Source organism: Pleurodeles waltl, chromosome 6 (assembly GCF_031143425.1).
Source record: "Pleurodeles waltl isolate 20211129_DDA chromosome 6, aPleWal1.hap1.20221129, whole genome shotgun sequence".
Lineage (NCBI taxonomy): Eukaryota > Metazoa > Chordata > Amphibia > Caudata > Salamandridae > Pleurodeles > Pleurodeles waltl.
In genome coordinates, this window is record NC_090445.1 from 84,380,224 (window position 1) to 84,400,188 (window position 19,965).

General features: G+C 45.1%; 1 protein-coding gene across 1 annotated transcript in view; it reads left to right on the top strand.

Moving 5' to 3' along the window:
- Positions 1-19,965, top strand: part of LOC138299251 (butyrophilin subfamily 1 member A1-like) — a 156,976-nt gene that overhangs the window by 128,828 nt on the left and 8,183 nt on the right. Inside the window, exon 5 of the mRNA XM_069237382.1 lies at positions 7,351-7,467. Coding sequence (XP_069093483.1) covers positions 7,351-7,467 — 117 coding nt within the window. The remainder of the gene's footprint in view (positions 1-7,350; positions 7,468-19,965) is intronic.

Below are 19,965 nucleotides of genomic sequence, written 5' to 3' on the forward strand. Positions count from 1 at the left end.
CATTGTGATTTCTTGGTCTTATTCTTCTTTTCTGGTTCTGATTATTATTTTCCTGGCTGAGCGAAGTAGAGCGCTCAGAAAGCAACTGGAGCAGTATAGCAAGAGTAGATATTAATCATTCACTAAGCTGGGTCGTTTGGTTTAGTATTTCCTGCAGGGAGTTGAGCTCATAGCCGCTTAGGAGCAGCTGGCTTTTTTTATGGGAGCCTGGTATCAGGGATCAGAGGTGCGAGTGAGTGGCAGCGAGTCGCACTCTGCGTTTGACATGGGTCTACAGCTCCTGCATGCCTCAAGTCTGTCGATCTACGCACCGCCTATGGGAAGCGCGCACAGCTCTGTGCCACTCCAGCTTGCAGTTGCAGCGAATGGTTTCAGCAATCAGTTTCACAGGAGGCTATGGTGGTAACCATGGTGCATGTAGCAGCATAGGCTGGAGCGCATGGTGATCGGAGTACAGGGTAGCACATCAGAGGGTCCACTTACCCTCAGAAGGTCTCGATGCCGTTCGCTGTTGAGAGCACCATTTTTGTGTCGCCCCTTGCATTGTCGAGAAATGAGTGAATTGAGAGTCGGAAAGTCATCATCTCACAATCATCGGGTGTACTCTCAGTCAGAAATGGATTGCCGGAATGTTTGAGGTTGTTTAATTATTTAATTGAGGTATTTTACCCCAGAACACACTGGAGGCTCTTTGGAGATCAGAGACGAGCTGCCATCTTCGTCAATCTCCAAGCCACACCTCAACTCATGATGAATTTTCTAGAAGATCAAGGAACTTTGTGAATAATTGCATTTAATGTTGTTTTTTGGGTGACTATTTTGACTTTTGCTTTGCTCAAAATAGGAAAAGACTGAAAGGAGACAGTGAAATATTAAAAGCCACTTTGCATTTTTGATGTTTTTTATATTATTCTTGGATTTTAATTATGATGTCTGAGTCTAGACAAGTCATGAAACCCAATTGATATAAGAATAAGTGTAAGTACATATGTTATTCATTGGATTGAGTTTGCCCATTGAGAATGAGTCAGAGAAAATTGCGATCACAAATGCCCTGAATTCATAAGACCCTATCATAGATCAGGACCCCCTGTGTAAAAATGAAAGACTCATTCATACTGATAGTTCTGAGAAAGATTTGTCGTCCAGTGTGTACTTTGAACTGCACTATGAGTATGTGGACACCATGGAGGTATGAAATTGTTATATCTGTATACAAATCCCTTCATTGGTGCAGGAAGGAATCACCTATGGAATTTCTTGTAGTCTGTTACTAACGCTGTTGATCAGCAGGAGTGTTTACAGTATTTCTATTGAAATTATGATCTAGTGTTTTCCTTTGTGCCTGCTATGAAGCACCTGCGTAGCATTGCCAAACACTGACACAGTGGGAGGATTCTTTGAACCCACCCTGAGCTTTGGAACAGTATATGCACACAAGAACAATTTGACCTGTATTTTTAGTCCCATAGAAAAGGAGTTCATTGGACAAGTGGAGGAAAGAAGGAGGGAGATTGAGTCAAAATAGAAAAGGGAATAGTTTTGCAAAGCTGGGAAAAGGGTCCCATACATACAGTAGAAGTAAATCAAGGTTTCTTGGCCATGAATTGGCAAAATGTAGGGAAGTTGTATGAAGACCAGAATCGAAAACAGACACACATTTTGTAGGTACTAGTGATTGTAAGCATGCTTTTGTATTTAAAAGTGTTTGGACTTTTACGTTTAATGGACAGGATCCCGCCATACCCAGGGTAGGAAAAATGACTATTACAAGCTGCCGAAAGGCTGGTATGGTATATTTTATCTGGGAGTAGTATTTCCGAAAATGTATCTTGTGGACAATTTTATTAATCCAGCCTGGGATGAGAACCTAAACAACAGAGTTAAAAGAGGAGCAAGTGCTTCAGAGATAGTGGGATGTATTTTTGGTGCCATAATTACATCAGTGGGTGTAATCTTGAATGATCTCAAGGTTAGAAAGCTATCAACTAAATAAGTTGTCTACTGACACTACAGGTGCCATGTTGTTAATGGGCACAGAGATGTTTGCTGTGAGATCGATGGTTTTGCAAAAATCACCTTGCATTAGATATTCTTCTAGCAAAAGAAGGTGGAGTCTGTAAAACATTGCATGCATGACATTGTTGCACATACCTACCTGATAATAGTAAGGAGATAAGAAAGTATATCTCTAACATAATCAATCTGAGAAATGATCTGACCAGTCTGACAGCAACTTGTGCATGGGAAGCTATAGGTGGTGTTTTTTTGACCAATGATAAATGGTTTGGAAACATACAAAGAGGACTATCGGGAACCATCTTAAGACCCCTGTTGATTATGGCTTAGTGTGCTTTAGTTGCATTCAACTTTCTAAATTATTCAGGAAGTGGACGGAGAGAAGAGAAAAAACTAGACAGTGGAAGGAAGAGATAGAAATGGAGACTAAAAGAAGTATTTATTATTGTAACCTCAAGAAGTTAGAGGATTACAGTAGACCTTACCAGAATCATTCTTTAAAATTATGAGCTATCACATTGAAATGAGAATTTGGCCATTTATGATGGAGCAGTTCAACATCAGAGGAGGGACAAATAGAGCATGAAATTTAGTGGTGTTCCTTGTGTCACAAAAGTCATCAGAATGTGACAGTATACGCCTTATTAGGCTCGGAGCACTAACAATGTAAGTCATAAAAAGTTGCATTGACATATTTATAAATGTGCCTTTTTATAATGTAGAGATCGATTTAGGTGGTATTTAAATTAATTTGAATGTTAACCGGATTAAAGTAGTATAACAATGTAAAATAGACTTTAGACTAACATAATATATTGAAACAATATTGAATTTCAAGTGATTGTTGATTTACATATGTGTGCAAAATATAGGAAAATATACTTCTCTGCCATATCTATTGACATGCGTCAACAGACTTCGACCCCATTTAAATTAAATATGGTACGCATTTTATTCATATATTAATAATGTTGAAGTTTTAATTTTGTATATTATATGTGTTTTACTATAGCGTATTGAATGTAATGTCATGATTTTGTGTTAGCATAAGTTAGGTCTACAGAGTATGCATTTTGAAGTTGTGTTAGAAATGTTGAGTTTTTTTATAATGTGAAGTCTTCATTCAGATTTTGTTCCCATGAGAAGCTTGGCCTTTTGGTAATAGACCCTATTGCTAAACGTGGAAATATGTATTAATTTAGCCTTAGTGCAGAACATGGAGGTACATTGTATACAACTGTTTCAAATCTGCATTGATTCACACGGATGGAAGATGTTCTCGGAATGATCCTGGGAATAAGTGCACAAGTTACAGTTTGGAGTTGTGTAATCAATTATTATTGGCTGATGTCCCTCTAACGTAACGTGGATTGATTCCCTTGATGAATCAAATCATGCTGAAACTTTGATATTGCATTATCATTTAGACTTTGGTCAGATTCTGATTCAGATTCGGACTCAAACCGATTAATTTGGGTCTCAAGGAGAGAAGATACCCTAGGTGCCTTTCCAACCTGAACTTTTGCTGAAGAAGAATCTTTGTAAGTTGACCGCCGGAGAGGTATTCCTCTCTATCTTACCCTTGTCCTTTGAAATGTCCCACTGAGATTTAGAACTTTCCCAGGCCCCTTCAGGTGACTCTTAATTGAGTTCCTGACATGCTGACGCTTTTCCCCTTTTTGTAATTTTTATTCCCCTTCGTTAAAATCTGATTGTTCCGAGTTTGCTCCTTATTCGAAATTCTTTTTTCCCCTTTTTGATTATGCTTTTGCCCGCATGTGTTCATCCCCACACATGCTAGTCCCTGAATTGGCCTTGGTAGGTTTATCACTTACCTTTAAAAATTAACTGACCTCTTTGTTAAATATTGATTGATGTCTGCCCAGACTGAGCAACATTTATTATCTTTGTTACAATTGATTCTGTTAACGTTTTTTGTCTTGGAAATTGAATGTTCAGTTCTGTTAACGCTAGTTCAACTAAACTTCTTTTGTCGCCTTGGGCAACCCCTGGTGATAATGTGTATCTATAAATTCATATTAAGAATAACCTATATGATCTTAATCCTGGGTTTGTAATAAATTAATTCTGACTGGAGTTTTCCTTGTAAGGCCAAATGGGTCATACTGTCTAAAATTATTGCAAGAAATTTGTTTTTTGGTAATTGGTTCTGCCACACGCCATTGCTGGACAAAAAGGTCTGTTGACCTCCGTGAGCACTGAGTCCTTTCAAAGGATGAAAATGCTCCAGCAGTTTCATCTCCATTTCTGTGAATTTGTTGTTTATGCAGGGCATAGCATCAGCATTTGGTTTAATCTCCATGTCTGTGAATCTGTTCTTTGTGCAGTGCCTATCATGGGCATTTGTTTTCATCTCCGTGTCTGAATGTGTTCTTTGTGCAGAGCCTAGCATAGGTGTTATATTTCATCGCCATGTCAGGGAATCTGTTCTTTGTGCATTGAATATCATGGACATTTGGGTTCATCTACAGGTCTGTGAATTTGTTCTATATGCAGAGTCTAGTGTAGGTGTTAGGATTTAATTTCTATGTGTATGATTTTCTTCTCTGTTTAGAAGGTAGTACAGGCCATTGGTTTCATCTCCGGGTCTCTGCTAATGTTCTTTGTGAAGAGCCTAGCGCGGGTCATTGGTTTCGCCTCCATCTTTGGACCTGTTCTACATGGACAGCCTAGAGGAGGGTGTATGGTTTGTCCCATGTCTGTGCCCTTATTCACGCTGCAGAGATGAGCTCAGGCTCTTGGTTTCTTCTAATGTCTATGGTCTACTGCTGACCCTAGCACAGGGCTCTGGTTTCACTTCAATACTTGTGCTGCTGTTCTGCATGGAAAGGGAAGGATAGGCTGTTTAGTTACCGTCGTGTCTGTGCTCTTAATCTCTTTGCAGAGCCTATAGTTAGCCTGTCGTGTTACCACTTTGTGCTCCTGTTCCCTTAGGAGACCAAGAGCAACCTTTGATTTTACCTCCAAGCCTGTGATCTTATTCTGTTCTCTTTGCAGATCATTGCTGTATAATTGCAGCTCCATGTCTGCGCCATTACTCCCTACGCAAAACCTAACACTGTTCTTTGGTCTTTACCGCTATACCCAGGGCCACTGGAATTATGTGATTGTGCAGAGATTTTTGCATAATTATAGATTTGCTGCATTTGTCACATAGTCCATCATCTGCTACATAATCCAAAGATTTTAACAAAAATAAAGTTTGTTTGTAGCTCAAATGGTTCAAAAGTTACTAAATATGCAGCTTCACGTGCTGCCGAGCCCTGGAGGGCCTTTTGCAAAGGCCCTCCAGGGCTGTTGCTCATTGCTATATTTGGGTGTTACACTGGTACTGATGAGGTGCAACCAATGCCCATACAGTGTTAGCGCAGTTTAAAACTGATAAAATAATGAAGCAACACTATTACAAAAAGTGCTGCATTATGCTGCATAATTTGCTTTTTCTTAATGCATAATTTACTCAACCCTGCCTCATAATTTGGCCCTCTCCTGCTGCATAATTCCAGTTGCCCTGGCTATACACTTATTCCCTGGCGCACTGACTAGAGTGGACCTTTAGTTACACCTCCTTACCTGCGCTTGTATTCTCTTTGCAGAGACTAGAGCTGTTCCATATGTAAGCGTAAGGTATGCAGGTATTCTCTATGAAGAGCATAGCAAACCATGGTTTTCACCTCTGACTGCTTTTAATCTGTGTTCAGATCCTAGGGTTGGTTGTTGGTTTCCTCCACGTTTCTGCTGTTATTCTCTATGCAGAGCCTAGCCCGGGGCTTGGCGTTTCCCTGTCTGCTCTTATACTCTAGGCACTGTCTAGCATTGGTATTTGATTTTACCTCCTGGTCTTCGCTCTTATGCTCTATGCAGAGCCCATAGCAGGCCTTTGGTTTCACCCTAGAGTCTGTGCTCCTATTCTCTGTGCAGCACCTAGCGCAAGCCTAAAGCTTACACACTGTGCTCTTATTCTCTACAGAGGGCTAGTGCAAGCCTAAGGTTTTTGCACAGTACTGTTATTCTGTACAAAGGGCTAGTGCAAGCCTGAGGTTTACCCACTGCGCTCCTATTCTCTACACAAAATCTTGCATGGGCCTTTGGTTTTACCTCCGTGTCTGTGTTCTTATTCTCTCCGTAGAGCCGAGTGCAGGCCTTTAATTTGCTCTCTGTGCACTTATTCTCAATGCAGGCTCTCAATGCAGGTTCTAGACTACACTTACACCGCAGGGGTTCACCTCCTGTCTGTGCTCTTGCACCGGAGGGGTTCACCTCCTGTCTGTGCTCTTGCACCACAGGGGTTCACCCCAATGTCTGTGCTCTTACACCGGAGGGGTTCACCTCCTCTCTGTGCTCTTACACCACAGGGGTTCACCTCCTCTCTGTGCTCTTACACCGCAGGGGTTCACCTCCTGTCTGCGCTCTTACACCGCAGGGGTTCACCTCCATGTCTGTGCTCTTACACTGCAGGGGTTCACCTCCTGTCTGTGCTCTTACACCTCAGGGGTTCACCTCCAGTCTGTGCTCTTACACCGCAGGGGTTCACCTCCTGTCTGTGCTCTTACACTGCAGGGGTTCACCTCCTGTCTGTGCTCTTGCACCGCAGGGGTTCACCTCCATGTCTGTGCCCTTACACCACAGGGCGTCACCTCCTGTCTGTGCTCTTACCCCACAGCGGTTCACCCCAATGTCTGTGCACTTAAACCGCAGGGCGTCACCTCATGTCTGTGCTCTTACATTGCAGGGCGTCACCTCCTGTCTGTGCTCTTGCACCACAGGGGTTCGCCTCCATGTCTGTGCTCTTACACCGCAGGGGTTCACCTCCTGTCTGCTCTTACACCGCAGGCGTTCACCTCCTGTCTGTGCTCTTGCACCACAGGGGTTCACCTCCTGTCTGTGCTCTTACATCTTACAGGTTCACCTCCTGTCTGCTCTTACACCGCAGGGGTTCACCTCCATGCCTGTGCTCTTACACCGCAGGGGTTCACCTCCATGTCTGTGCAGGGGTTCACCTCCATGTCTGTGCTCTTACACCGCAGGGGTTCACCTCCATGTCTGTGCTCTTACACCGCAGGGGTTCGCCTCCATGTCTGTGCTCTTACACCGCAGGGGTTCACCTCCATGCCTGTGCTCTTACAAAGCAGGGGTTCACCTCCATGTCTGTGCTCTTACACCTCAGGGGTTCACCTCCATGCCTGTGCTCTTACACCGCAGGGGTTCACCTCCATGTCTGTGCTCTTATACTTCTAGGATTCACCTCCATGTCTTTACTGTTATGCTGCTAGAACTCACCTCTATGTTTGTGTTTTATTTTCTATGCAGAGCCTTTCTTCAGAAAAATCTCCCCCTGGACCTTGGGACTCGCAATTACTGTGGCGACATTATTGGTCCTTTCCCCACTGCTGGTGTGTTTCATGGTTAAAGAGCGCAAAGAGAAAGGTATGAGGGGTCGTGGATGGGGCGTGGGGCATTTAGGGTAAAGATAGGGGATGGGAAAGGGAGAGAGAGGCTACAAGAGTTGGGGAAGGGAGAGATGACGGGGCAGAGAGAGATCAGGAGAGAAAAGACAGAACGAGAAGGCAAAGAAGAGGGGGAGAAAAGACGGATAAGGGTTGTAATGGGCGAAGGGATTGTGGGTAGGAAAGGGGTTGGAAAGTCGAGAGAACTGGAAAGAGGGATCGAGAAGGAAATGAGAGGAGAGAGGGCGGACAAAAGAATAGAGAAGTGGGAGAAAGAAACGAGGTCGGGGAAAGAGAAGGAGAGAGGAGATGGGAAAGGGTGAGAAGAAAGAGCGGGAACGGTTGAGCAAAAAATGGAAGGGAATGAGGTTAGTGGAAGAGTAAGGGGATGATGGCGGAGAGGATGCCCAAATGTAACAACGTCAAACTAGTGAGTACATTTTGGGGGTCATTCCGACCCTGGCGGTCCATGACCGCCAGGGCCGGCGACCACGGAAGCACCGCCAACAGGCTGGCGGTGCTTCCTGGGCTATTCTGACCGCGGCGGTAAAGCCGCGGTCAGAAAAGGGGAACCGGCGGTTTCCCGCCGGTTTACCCCTGGCCCAGGGAATCCTCCATGGCGGCGCTGCTTGCAGCGCCGCCATGGGGATTCCGACCCCCTTCCCCCCAGCCTGTTTCTGGCGGTTTTCACCGCCAGAATGAGGCTGGCGGGAACGGGTGTCGTGGGGCCCCTGGGGGCCCCTGCACTGCCCATGCCACTGGCATGGGCAGTGCAGGGGCCCCCTAACAGGGCCCCACAAAGATTTTCAGTGTCTGCTTTGCAGACACAGAAAATCGCGACGGGTGCCACTGCACCCGTCGCACCCCTGCAACTCCGCCGGTTCCATTCGGAGCCGGCTTCCTCGTTGCAGGGTCTTTCCCGCTGGGCCGGCGGGCGGCCTTTTGGCGGTCGCCCGCCGGCCCAGCGGGAAAGCCAGAATGGCCGCCGCGGTCTTTTGACCGCGGTGCGGTCATTCGGCGGTGACCGCATGGCGGGCGGCGACCGCCGCCCGCCGCGGTCAGAGTGACCGCCTATTTGTCCTTCCCGTCCTCTCTGTTTAGATTTTGATTTCCACCATTCCACCAGCAGAGGGCGCTGTTGCACTTAGGTGCTCTCAGCGCACTTGCAGCCTAGCAGATGGCGCTAGCATTTAGTAAGGGTTGACATCGGGATACCTCTTAGCCTCACTGGTTGCGATGCCTGTCATCTCTTCGTTTTAAGATACTTCTGCCTACTCTTGAACATTGGACTCGGGGAGACATGTCACTGTAACTAAGTTCAAGTTCCCTTTGTGCAATGACAGTTAAATCAAACACACAAAAAGTGATGGGAGGCAGGCTTGAAACTAGACTAAACCACTGGCAGTCGGTCTGGGTAGCACTGCAACTCATCATTTTTCCCCACTGTGCCACTCTAGAGAGAAACCTGCCTTATGAGAATCAGCACTGCCCTGCCCCTCATGGAACAGTTCATCCCGAACCCCGCAGGTAAAGCCAGAGGTAAAATGGCAGTGGTTGACAGAATCCGGGTGACATATCATGGCAGCCATTTTGTGTTCTTATGCCAAGGGATGACAACACCCCTTCCTTGCAGCATACTCCCTATTTCGCCAACATAGCCCTTTTTCCAACCTACACATGACCCCACAATCATGGTCGTAGCTTCGGGGGCCGGTGTTTGGGGTGTTTCACCCTCTAATAATTGTGTTTTCTGGTGTATAGTTGGGTACATGTGCTTTCAGTCGGGCATGGTGAGGTGTCTGTCGGATTTCACCTGGGATGTTTGCATGCACACACTGATAAAAAACACACACACACACACACACTCTCCCATCTCAGTTCTCAAAATGTTGGCTATTCTAGAAAACATTGTGTTTCTCTCACTTGGTACTGCTAACAATCGCCATTCCGCTCCCTTTCCACTACCGCTTAAGTCCCCCTCATGCGCCCTACTTTTCTTATAATGTATTTTAACATTAAATGTCAGCATGATTTTTGGGAAATCTGAAGCTCACCCCCCAATCCTGCTGAAAAATCTACGCACTTGCCCATGATTCTCCCTGCTCACAATTCTCCCCCTTCGAATCTCGTCACTGTTTCCCACGTTTAGTACTCACTACCCAGAAGCCATAGATGGACCGCATTATCCTAAAAGACTCATAGTCCTCCAGCCAAATGTAACCATGGGTTCGATGGCATATGTTGCTGCAGATACACATGTTTGGCACAGTCCGCTGCCTGGTGTTGGGCTCGGAGTATTACAAGTTGTTTTTCTTCGAAGAAGTCTTTTTTGGTCACGGGACCGAAGGACTCCTCCCTCTTCGGCTCCATTGCGCATGGGCGTCGACTCCATCTTAGATTGTTTTTTTCCGCTGTCGGGTTCGGACGTATTCCTTTTCGCTCCGTGTTTCGGTTGGGAAAGTTAGTCAGAATCTCGGAAGAAAGCGTCGGTATTGTTCCGTTCGGTATCGGGATAGTTAGGTACATCGACACCGATCATCGGAAGACTTTGGGGTAGCTTCGATTCCCCCATCGGGGCCTGGTCCGCCCGACCGCGTGCGACATCGAAGCCGATGGAACGGACCCCGTTCCGTTTCTGCCCAAAATGTCACAGTAAGTATCCTTATACAGATCAGCACTTGGTCTGTAACTTGTGCTTGTCCCCCGAGCACAAGGAGGATACCTGTGAGGCCTGTCGAGCCTTCCGGTCCAGAAAAACACTCCGGGACCGAAGAGCCAGGCGTCTACAAATGGCGTCCACGCCGACAAAACAACGTTTCGACGACGAAGAGGAAACATTCTCGGTTCCGGACTCAGAATCCGGAGACTCCGACGTCGAACAACAGCAACAAACTGTGAGTAAGACGTCGAAAAGTAAAACCATCGAGAAAACGAAAGCCCAGGGGACGCCACTGCCAACAGGCCATGGCTCGACCCATAAAACAGGCGACCCGTCGAAGGCGCCGAAAAAGGGCACGCCCATAGCGAAGACACCCGACTCCGGTCGAGGGACCGCCATGGAGCAACCTCGGAGCCGAGATAGCGGCTCCGAGAGACAAAAACAAGATACCGGCACCGAAAAACATCGGCACCGAGACTCCATGCCGAAAGGAACAAAAATTCTGTCGGTGCCGAAGCCGAAAAAAAGATTCTCTCTCGGCGCCGAAAATTTCCACACCTTCATCCTACACAGAGGAACAAGGAATAAGTGGCCAGATGCACAAATTTGGACAAGAGCTCCAAAGTGTAGAATCAGACTACACACAAAAGAGACTGTACATCCAGCAAGACACAGGGAAGATATCAACCCTTCCCCCAATAATGAGGAAAAGAAGGATCGGTCTCCTCAAGGATGACGCACAACCACAAGCCAAAGTGGTTAAAAAAGTCACGCCTCCGCCCTCTCCACCACAACAGGCATCGCCGGCACAAACACCGCCACAAATGCACTCACCAGCGCAAACTACCATAAGTCAAGATAATCAGGATCAAGACGCTTGGGACCTATACGACACCCCAGTGCCGGACAATGATCCAGATTCATACCCCACAAAGCCGTCACCGCCAGAGGACAGTACCTCATACTCGCAACTGGTGGCTAGGGCTGCAGAATTCCACAATGTCCAACTGCATTCCAATCCTATAGAGGATGATTTTTTATTTAACACCCTCTCGGCTACACATAGCCAATATCAATGTCTCCCAATGCTACCAGGGATGTTACGGCACGCAAAACAAATTTTTGAAGAGCCCGTAAAATCAAGAGCCATCACCCCAAGGGTGGATAAAAAATACAAACCACCACCCACAGACCCAGTGTTTATTACTTCGCAGTTACCACCTGACTCCGTAGTAGTAGGGGCAGCTCGCAAAAGAGCAAATTCCCATACATCTGGCGACGCCCCACCTCCGGACAAAGAAAGCAGAAAATTTGATGCGGCAGGAAAAAGAGTAGCATCACAGGCAGCCAACCAGTGGCGCATCGCAAATTCTCAAGCGCTGCTGGCCAGATATGACCGCGAACACTGGGATGAGATGCAACTTCTCGTAGACCATCTTCCCCAAGAATACCAAAAAAGGGCGCAGCAAATAGTTGAAGAGGGACAAACGATCTCAAACAATCAAATCCGCTCTTCACTGGACGCATCCGATACTGCAGCCAGAACAGTCAACACTGCTGTCACCATAAGGAGACACGCTTGGCTCCGCACTTCAGGCTTCAAACCTGAAATCCAGCAGGCTGTCCTTAATATGCCCTTCAACGAAAAACAACTTTTTGGCCCTGAAGTGGACACAGCCATTGAAAAACTTAAAAAGGACACAGACACGGCCAAAGCCATAGGCGCACTCTACTCCCCGCAGAGCAGAGGCTCTTTTAGAAAAACTCCATTTAGAGGGGGGTTTCGTGGCCAACCCACAGACACAACCAGCCAACAAACAAGAACCACACCATATCAGGGTTCATTCCAAAGGGGAGGTTTCAGGGGATATAGGGGAGGTCAATTCCCAAGGAGTAGGGGAAGATTCCAGACTCCAAAAACACCTCCACCTAAACAGTGACTTTCAAGTCACGCAACCCCTTCACTCAACACCAGTGGGGGGAAGACTAAGCCAATTCTACCAATCTTGGCAACACATTACAACAGACAATTGGGTATTAGCAATAATCCAACATGGCTATTGCATAGAATTCCACAAATTCCCACCAAACATCCCTCCCAAAACACGCAAAATGTCACCACAACATTTAGAACTTTTAGGACTAGAAGTTCAAGCACTACTGCAAAAGGATGCAATAGAGTTAGTACCAGTACAACAAAAAAACACAGGAGTTTACTCCCTGTACTTTCTAATTCCAAAAAAAGACAAAACATTAAGACCAATATTAGATCTCAGGACACTAAATACCTACATCATATCGGACCATTTTCACATGGTCACACTACAAGACATCATTCCACTGCTCAAACAGCAAGATTACATGACCACATTAGACCTAAAGGATGCGTACTTTCATATACCAATACACCCTTCTCACAGAAAGTACCTAAGGTTCGTATTCAAAGGAATACATTACCAATTCAAAGTGTTGCCATTCGGAATAACAACTGCACCAAGAGTGTTCACAAAATGTCTAGCAGTAGTAGCAGCACACATCAGGAGACAACAGATACATGTGTTCCCTTACCTAGACGATTGGCTAATCAAGACCAACACAGTAAAAAAATGCGCAAACAACACCACATATGTCATACAAACCCTTCACAAACTGGGGTTTTCCATCAACTATACAAAATCACACCTAGAACCGTGTCAGACACAACAATATCTAGGAGCAACCATCAACACATCAAAGGGAATTGCCACTCCAAGTCCACAAAGAGTGCAGGCATTCCACAAGGTAATGAGTGCTATGCTTCCAAACCAAAAGATACAAGCAAAATTTGTGCTAAAACTTCTAGGCATGATGTCATCATGCATAGCCATTGTCCCAAACGCAAGACTACACATGCGACCCTTACAAAAGTGCCTAGCATCACAATGGTCACAGGCACAGGGTCAACTTCAAGATCTGGTGTTGGTAGACCGCCAAACATACCTCTCGCTTCTATGGTGGAACAGCAAAAATTTAAACAAAGGGCAGACATTTCAGGACCCAGTGCCTCAATACGTTATAACAACAGATGCTTCCATGACAGGGTGGGGAGCACACCTCAATCACCACAGCATTCAAGGACAATGGGATATACACCAAACAAAATTTCATATCAATTACCTAGAACTGTTAGCAGTATTTCTAGCGTTAAAAGCCTTTCAACCCATAATAACACACAAATACATTCTTGTCAAAACAGACAACATGACAACAATGTATTATTTAAACAAACAAGGAGGAACACACTCAACACAATTGTGCCTCCTAACACAAAAAATATGGCAGTGGGCGATTCACAACAACATTCGCCTAATAGCACAATTTATTCCAGGAATACAAAACCAACTAGCAGACAACCTTTCGCGAGACCACCAACAAGTCCACGAATGGGAAATTCACCCCCAAGTTCTGAACAAGTACTTTCAAATTTGGGGAACACCCCAGATAGATTTGTTCGCAACAAAAGAAAACTCAAAATGCCAAAACTTCGCATCCAGGTACCCACACCGCGAATCACAAGGCAATGCTCTATGGATGAGTTGGTCAGGGATATTTGCATACGCTTTTCCCCCTCTCCCTCTCCTTCCATATCTAGTAAACAAGTTGAGTCAAAACCAACTCAAACTCATACTGATAGCCCCCACATGGGCAAGACAACCTTGGTATACAACTCTACTAGACCTTTCACTAGTACCGCATGTCAAACTACCCAACAGACCAGATCTGTTAACACAACACAAACAACAGATCAGGCATCCAAACCCAGCATCATTGAATCTGGCAATTTGGCTCCTGAAATCCTAGAATTCGGACACTTAGACCTCACACAAGAATGCATGGAGGTCATAAAACAAGCGAGAAAATCTTCCACTAGACACTGCTATGCATCTAAGTGGAAAATATTTGTTTACTACTGCCATACCAATCAAATACAACCATTACATGCCTCTACAAAGGACATAGTAGGATACTTACTACATTTGCAAAAAGCGAATCTCGCTTTTTCATCTATAAAAATACACCTCGCAGCAATATCTGCTTACCTACAAACTACTCATTCATCGTCTCTATTTAGAATACCAGTTATTAAAGCATTCATGGAAGGGCTAAAAAGAATTATACCACCAAGAACACCACCAGTTCCTTCATGGAACCTTAACATCGTCTTAACAAGACTCATGGGTCCACCTTTCGAACCCATGCATTCCTGTGAAATGCAATATCTAACCTGGAAAGTCGCATTTCTCATTGCAATCACATCCCTCAGAAGAGTAAGTGAAATACAGGCATTTACCATACAAGAACCATTTATTCAAATACACAAAAATAAAATAGTTCTAAGAACAAATCCAAAATTTCTGCCAAAAGTAATCTCACCATTCCATTGAAATCAAACAGTAGAATTGCCAGTGTTCTTCCCACAACCAAATACCGTGGCTGAAAGGGCACTACATACATTAGACATCAAAAGAGCACTAATGTACTACATTGACAGAACAAAGCTAATCAGGAAAACAAAACAACTGTTCATAGCTTTTCAAAAACCACACATAGGAAATCCAATCTCTAAACAAGGCATTGCTAGATGGATAGTCAGATGTATTCAAACATGCTATCTTAAAGCCAAAAGAGAATTGCCTATTACACCAAAGGCACACTCAACCAGAAAGAAAGGTGCTACAATGGCCTTTCTAGGAAACATTCCTATGAGCGAAATATGTAAGGCAGCAACCTGGTCTACGCCTCATACGTTTACTAAACACTACTGTGTAGACGTACTAAATGCACAACAAGCTACAGTGGGCCAAGCTGTACTAAGAACATTATTCCAAACTACTTCAACTCCTACAGGCTAAACCACCGCTTTTAGGGGAGGTAACTGCTTTATAGTCTATGCCAAACATGTGTATCTGCAGCAACATATGCCATCGAACTGAAAATGTCACTTACCCAGTGTACATCTGTTCGTGGCATTAGTCGCTGCAGATTCACATGTACCCTCCCGCCTCCCCGGGAAGCCTGTAGCCGTTTAGAAGTAGATCCTAAATCTTAAACATTTGTACATTTGTAAATAATTATTATAAACTCTTAACGTACATACATATTCACTCCATTGCATGGGCACTATTTATAGCAAACAACTCCATCCTCACCCTCTGCGGGGAAAACAATCTAAGATGGAGTCGACGCCCATGCGCAATGGAGCCGAAGAGGGAGGAGTCCTTCGGTCCCGTGACCAAAAAAGACTTCTTCGAAGAAAAACAACTTGTAATACTCCGAGCCCAACACCAGGCAGCGGACTGTGCCAAACATGTGAATCTGCAGCGACTAATGCCACGAACAGATGTACACTGGGTAAGTGACATTTTCATTGTTCCTCTCCGTCCCTTCAAGTTGACAAAAGCCTACAGGGCAGATTTAACAAAAGTGGCGCTGCACCCAGTGCAGTGCTACTTTTCTCGCGCCCCTCAGTGCCCCACTACCACCACCATGTGTGCGCAGTTTTTAAAATACAGGGCAGGGTATTGTCCAATAGCGTCACAATTTCTGACGCTATTGATGTACTGTTGAGGGTTAGCATCAACATTCTGGAGCTAACCCTGATCAGTACATAGAGGTCCATTGTAGCCAATGGTGTGCCCGCTTTTAACACCTGCTCTGAGCAGGCGATAAAAATGCAGAAAAAAATGACGCGAAGAAACCTTTAGATTTCTTTGCTACATTTTTTCGCCCGTCCCCTTGCATACATTATGCCTGGTGCAGGCATAATGTGGCGCAAGGGGTTACAAAGTGGTTCAATGCATGCATTGCGCCACTTTGTAAATGCGGCGCAGCGTTTTAGCCATAATATTGCCACATCAAAAAATGACACTAATGTGGCGATATTATGCCGCAAGGGGCTCTTAAATTTGCCCCTACATCTCCTTTTTAGCTCTTTGCCAAGCTTGACCAGTTCCTGCCGTCTTTCAGTCTCCGATCTAAGCACACACATGCTCTCGTTCTCTCCCTTTCTTTTAACAAAGCCAGCCAACAATGCACTAAATGCACCAAACGTTCTTCTAAACAGTCCCTACTGTTCTGCAGTTCTGTGAGCATGAACCTTACATGACCACACGGATCCCACCTATACCCCAGCACTCTACATGAGTTCACAAGTATAAACCTACTCTCTTATCTGACTTTCATTTCTCTGCTTGCTCCAACACCTGTGTGACACATGAGTGGTCGCAGAGTCACATGCGCATCCTCTTCTTGTACAGCCCCATCACACATTCTGATCTTCATTGGGAGCAGCTCACGCATGCCCTCCTCAGCCACGGCTACCCCAGCTTCATTCTTGAGCTTCTTCCCTCCACAGCGTCCCACCCTTCTGTCAACCAACACTAACGCGGTGTCTACACCACTTCCCACCACTGCACCCCACTTCACCCTCCCGTGAACCCCATCATTTTCCTTTCCTCAGTGAGCTGCCCTTTCCTCCTGCGGTTCTTCCTCTCGGTCACTATTCTCTGATGTCTCAACCATTCTCCCTACTTCGTGCACGCTCTAGTTTCTCCTTTCCCCTCTGTAGAACACCAAATTCTCCTGCTCTGTTAAGCACATTTTCTCTTACTCATGTCCCCTGGTGGTGGCTCCTGCTGCTGTCCACCTTGGCCACCTGACATCACTCTCAGCTCTTCTTCTCATGCTCTTCTGGCCATTCTACCATTTTCTGCCCTGCCCCCCATGTACTTCTAACCTTCGTCACAGTTCCATCCTCCTGGCCCTCTTACCACTGCAGGACCCCTCTTTACTTTCAAGTAGGGTGACCAGGCATCCCGGATTCGCCGGCACAGTCCCGGTTTTTCACCAGCTGTCCTGGCGGATTTTGGCAAATTTCACTCATGTCCCAGTTTTCAGCGAGGGTGACTGCAAAGAGAATGAGGCAGGTTTATTATGGGCCCCAAGGACTACCTCGCAGTTTATCTGAAAGCAGTGTAATTACCAGATAAGATTTTGGATATAAAACTTGCAATTAATCTACTCCCTTAATGCCTTGTTTGTCTGTTTCTTTGATGATGACCCATGTCATTCTCTCCCCTTTAGATGGTGTAAAATTGTAGTCCCTCTTTTATTTTTTATGAGATGTCCCTGGTTTTAGTTTCCAGAATCTGGTCACCTTGCTTTCAAGGCCACAACCTCCTGCAGCCTTTATGCTTACAGCTCATCTGTCCACACTCTACCGGCATAACCCTCATCCCCTCCTGTAAGCAGCCTCCTTCCTCCGTCCTTCCCACCAGTGGCATAAACATGCCCGCGGCTCTGGCTCATGGTCACTTCCGACTGCTTGCTCATAGCACATCCCATGGTGGGTGAGGTGTGGGGGATTCAAGACTTAAGTTCAGCTTACCTAGAAGCTGTTGATCTAGCCATTGTTGACCTCCTCCTGGTACTAAGTAATATCTGTCCTGTTTGTGCACTCCTACAGACAGGACTACAGTCTAAGTACCTGTCCTTCTGAGTATATCAGGGCTGGCTTTAGCGCTGGTGGTGCTCGGCGCGACCATCTTTGTGGGCGCCCCCCAAGTGACCACTGACTCCAGGTATTCCCTCACTATGTGCTCTCTCCATAGCCCTGCTCGCACATCTGTTTCATTTCTTTGCTAGTGCACCTCATCCCAATGTAGGGTTTCAGAGCACTTTACATCACACACACCCCTAACCCCCCTCATACACGCACAGACACACTAAAAAGTGACAATTAATCATATAAGTATGTAAATCATTTACATAAAGTCAGGGCACAGGTCCTAAAAAAATAAGTGGGAGGACTAACCAAGTTAGGCAGTATGCAAGTGACATCATGGCACGTGACATCACAGTGTGTGACATTGCATGTAGAATCATAGTAAGTGGCATCACAACCCATCACCTCACAAAAAGTGACATCATATGAAATGACATCAGATCTTAACACCTCACATAGGGTTAGCAGGTCTACCATGATTACATTTGAGCTCATTGCAATATTTAACAAATTAGAATTTACGTCTGGCTTGTGCCAAAAAAGTGACACAACTTGATGCAAAATCTGGGCCTCAACTTACACATTTATTTATTTTTAAAACCCTGCTACAAAGAAATTGGAAACAAAGAGAAACATGGCAATAAATCTGTTCTGTTTAATTAGTTGCAAAGTCTATATTTTAAAATATCTTATGGGGCACCTGCTACAGAGATATTTGTGTGCCCCGTAAATCTCAGGGAATAATAATAATAGTAAGATAACTTTGGAGGGTAATGCATTTGCTAGAGAAACCTGTATTTCTCTAGTCCCAGTTTTGAATCAAGGTAGCATAGAGGGGTAATGTGCCTGCTTAAAAGCACATCATCTAACTGCAAATGACAGGTTTTTATTATATGTCTCTAGGTGAGTTACTGATTTTAACACAGAGATACTTTTGTTACTTGCAGTTCATAAATGGTAATTTTTCTAATATATCAAGCTATGAAGGACATGTGACTCCTACACCTTGCAACCCTCACTGTCGTATCTAACACTTTTTGTACATTGATTTACATATTACAATGTATAATGTGTATGTGTGATGTAAAGTGCTCTGACACCCTGCAGTAGGCTGAGTACCACTATAAAAGAAATAAAACAAATTAGTGGTATTTAAATTGTTAGTTGTGCAAATACTGGAACAGACCACCAAATCTGACATTCTTACAGTGCATGAAAATCTCTTACAAACAGGGATTGAACAATGTAAAAAACATGCCTCTCTTAAGTATTTGTGAAGTGATAAAAACAAGCTGTGTGCCTTTGTTTCCTCTACCCTGTAGTTGCATCTAAGTGTGAGGCTCAGATAGCTCCCATTCACAATAAGTGGAACAAAAGGAGGCCAGATGGTCCCTCAAATTCGACCTTTGTTATGGGCTCAGTTAGAGTCTGAAACATGAAAGCTCCCCTCGTCGCCTGCACGTTGCTGCTGGAAAACATAAGCAGACAAGGTGCAGGCGCTGCTGAATGTGTCCCGGTGTCTGAAAATTACACCGGGACAAGTTCAGCATATTTCAGTGGGGCCCACTTCTTGCAGCGTGGACAATGTCCGCCCTGTGAAAGTAGTGGGTGGATGCTGTGTGCCCCTAACTGATGCCCTGCATAAAGTACATACTACAGGGTGTAGGAGACACTTGTCATGCATGCAGTTTGCATGCATCTCTTTGATGCTAGCTCATAGCTCACTGTGCTACATTAGGATTGTAACCTACGAACCACACGTAACAAAATGATCTCTGTGATAAAAGTAGAAACCCACTGAGCTATTCACATAAAATACCACCCAGTGACATGCACAATATATGTGCTGTGCAGCATTAACCCGCTGCACTACTTTCTGGAGAGTCAAATCTGAGACTAGACTAGACGACCTCTCTTCAGCAGGTACATTAATCACCAGCGTTATCTTGTTGTTTTATTGTTGCCTCTCTTCAGCGGGTACATTAATCACCAGTGTTATCTTGTCGTTTTATTGTTGCCTGACAACTTCTGGGTGCAGCAAGGAACTCTGCAGCAGTGGCTTTTAACCCCATAAGACATTCCAAAATACAGCACCCCGTGAACTCAGCGGCTGGTACGTGGCACTGGTCGCACCGCCCTTAAGCCGACTCCAAGATATATTCTCTCAACCACACATCGCACTCTCTTTTCCTCCCCTTGTAGCTGGCAGCAACTTTAAGGGCTAAATTAACATCGTCCCCTGCGAACCTATCATATGTGGAATCAAGCATTTGCAA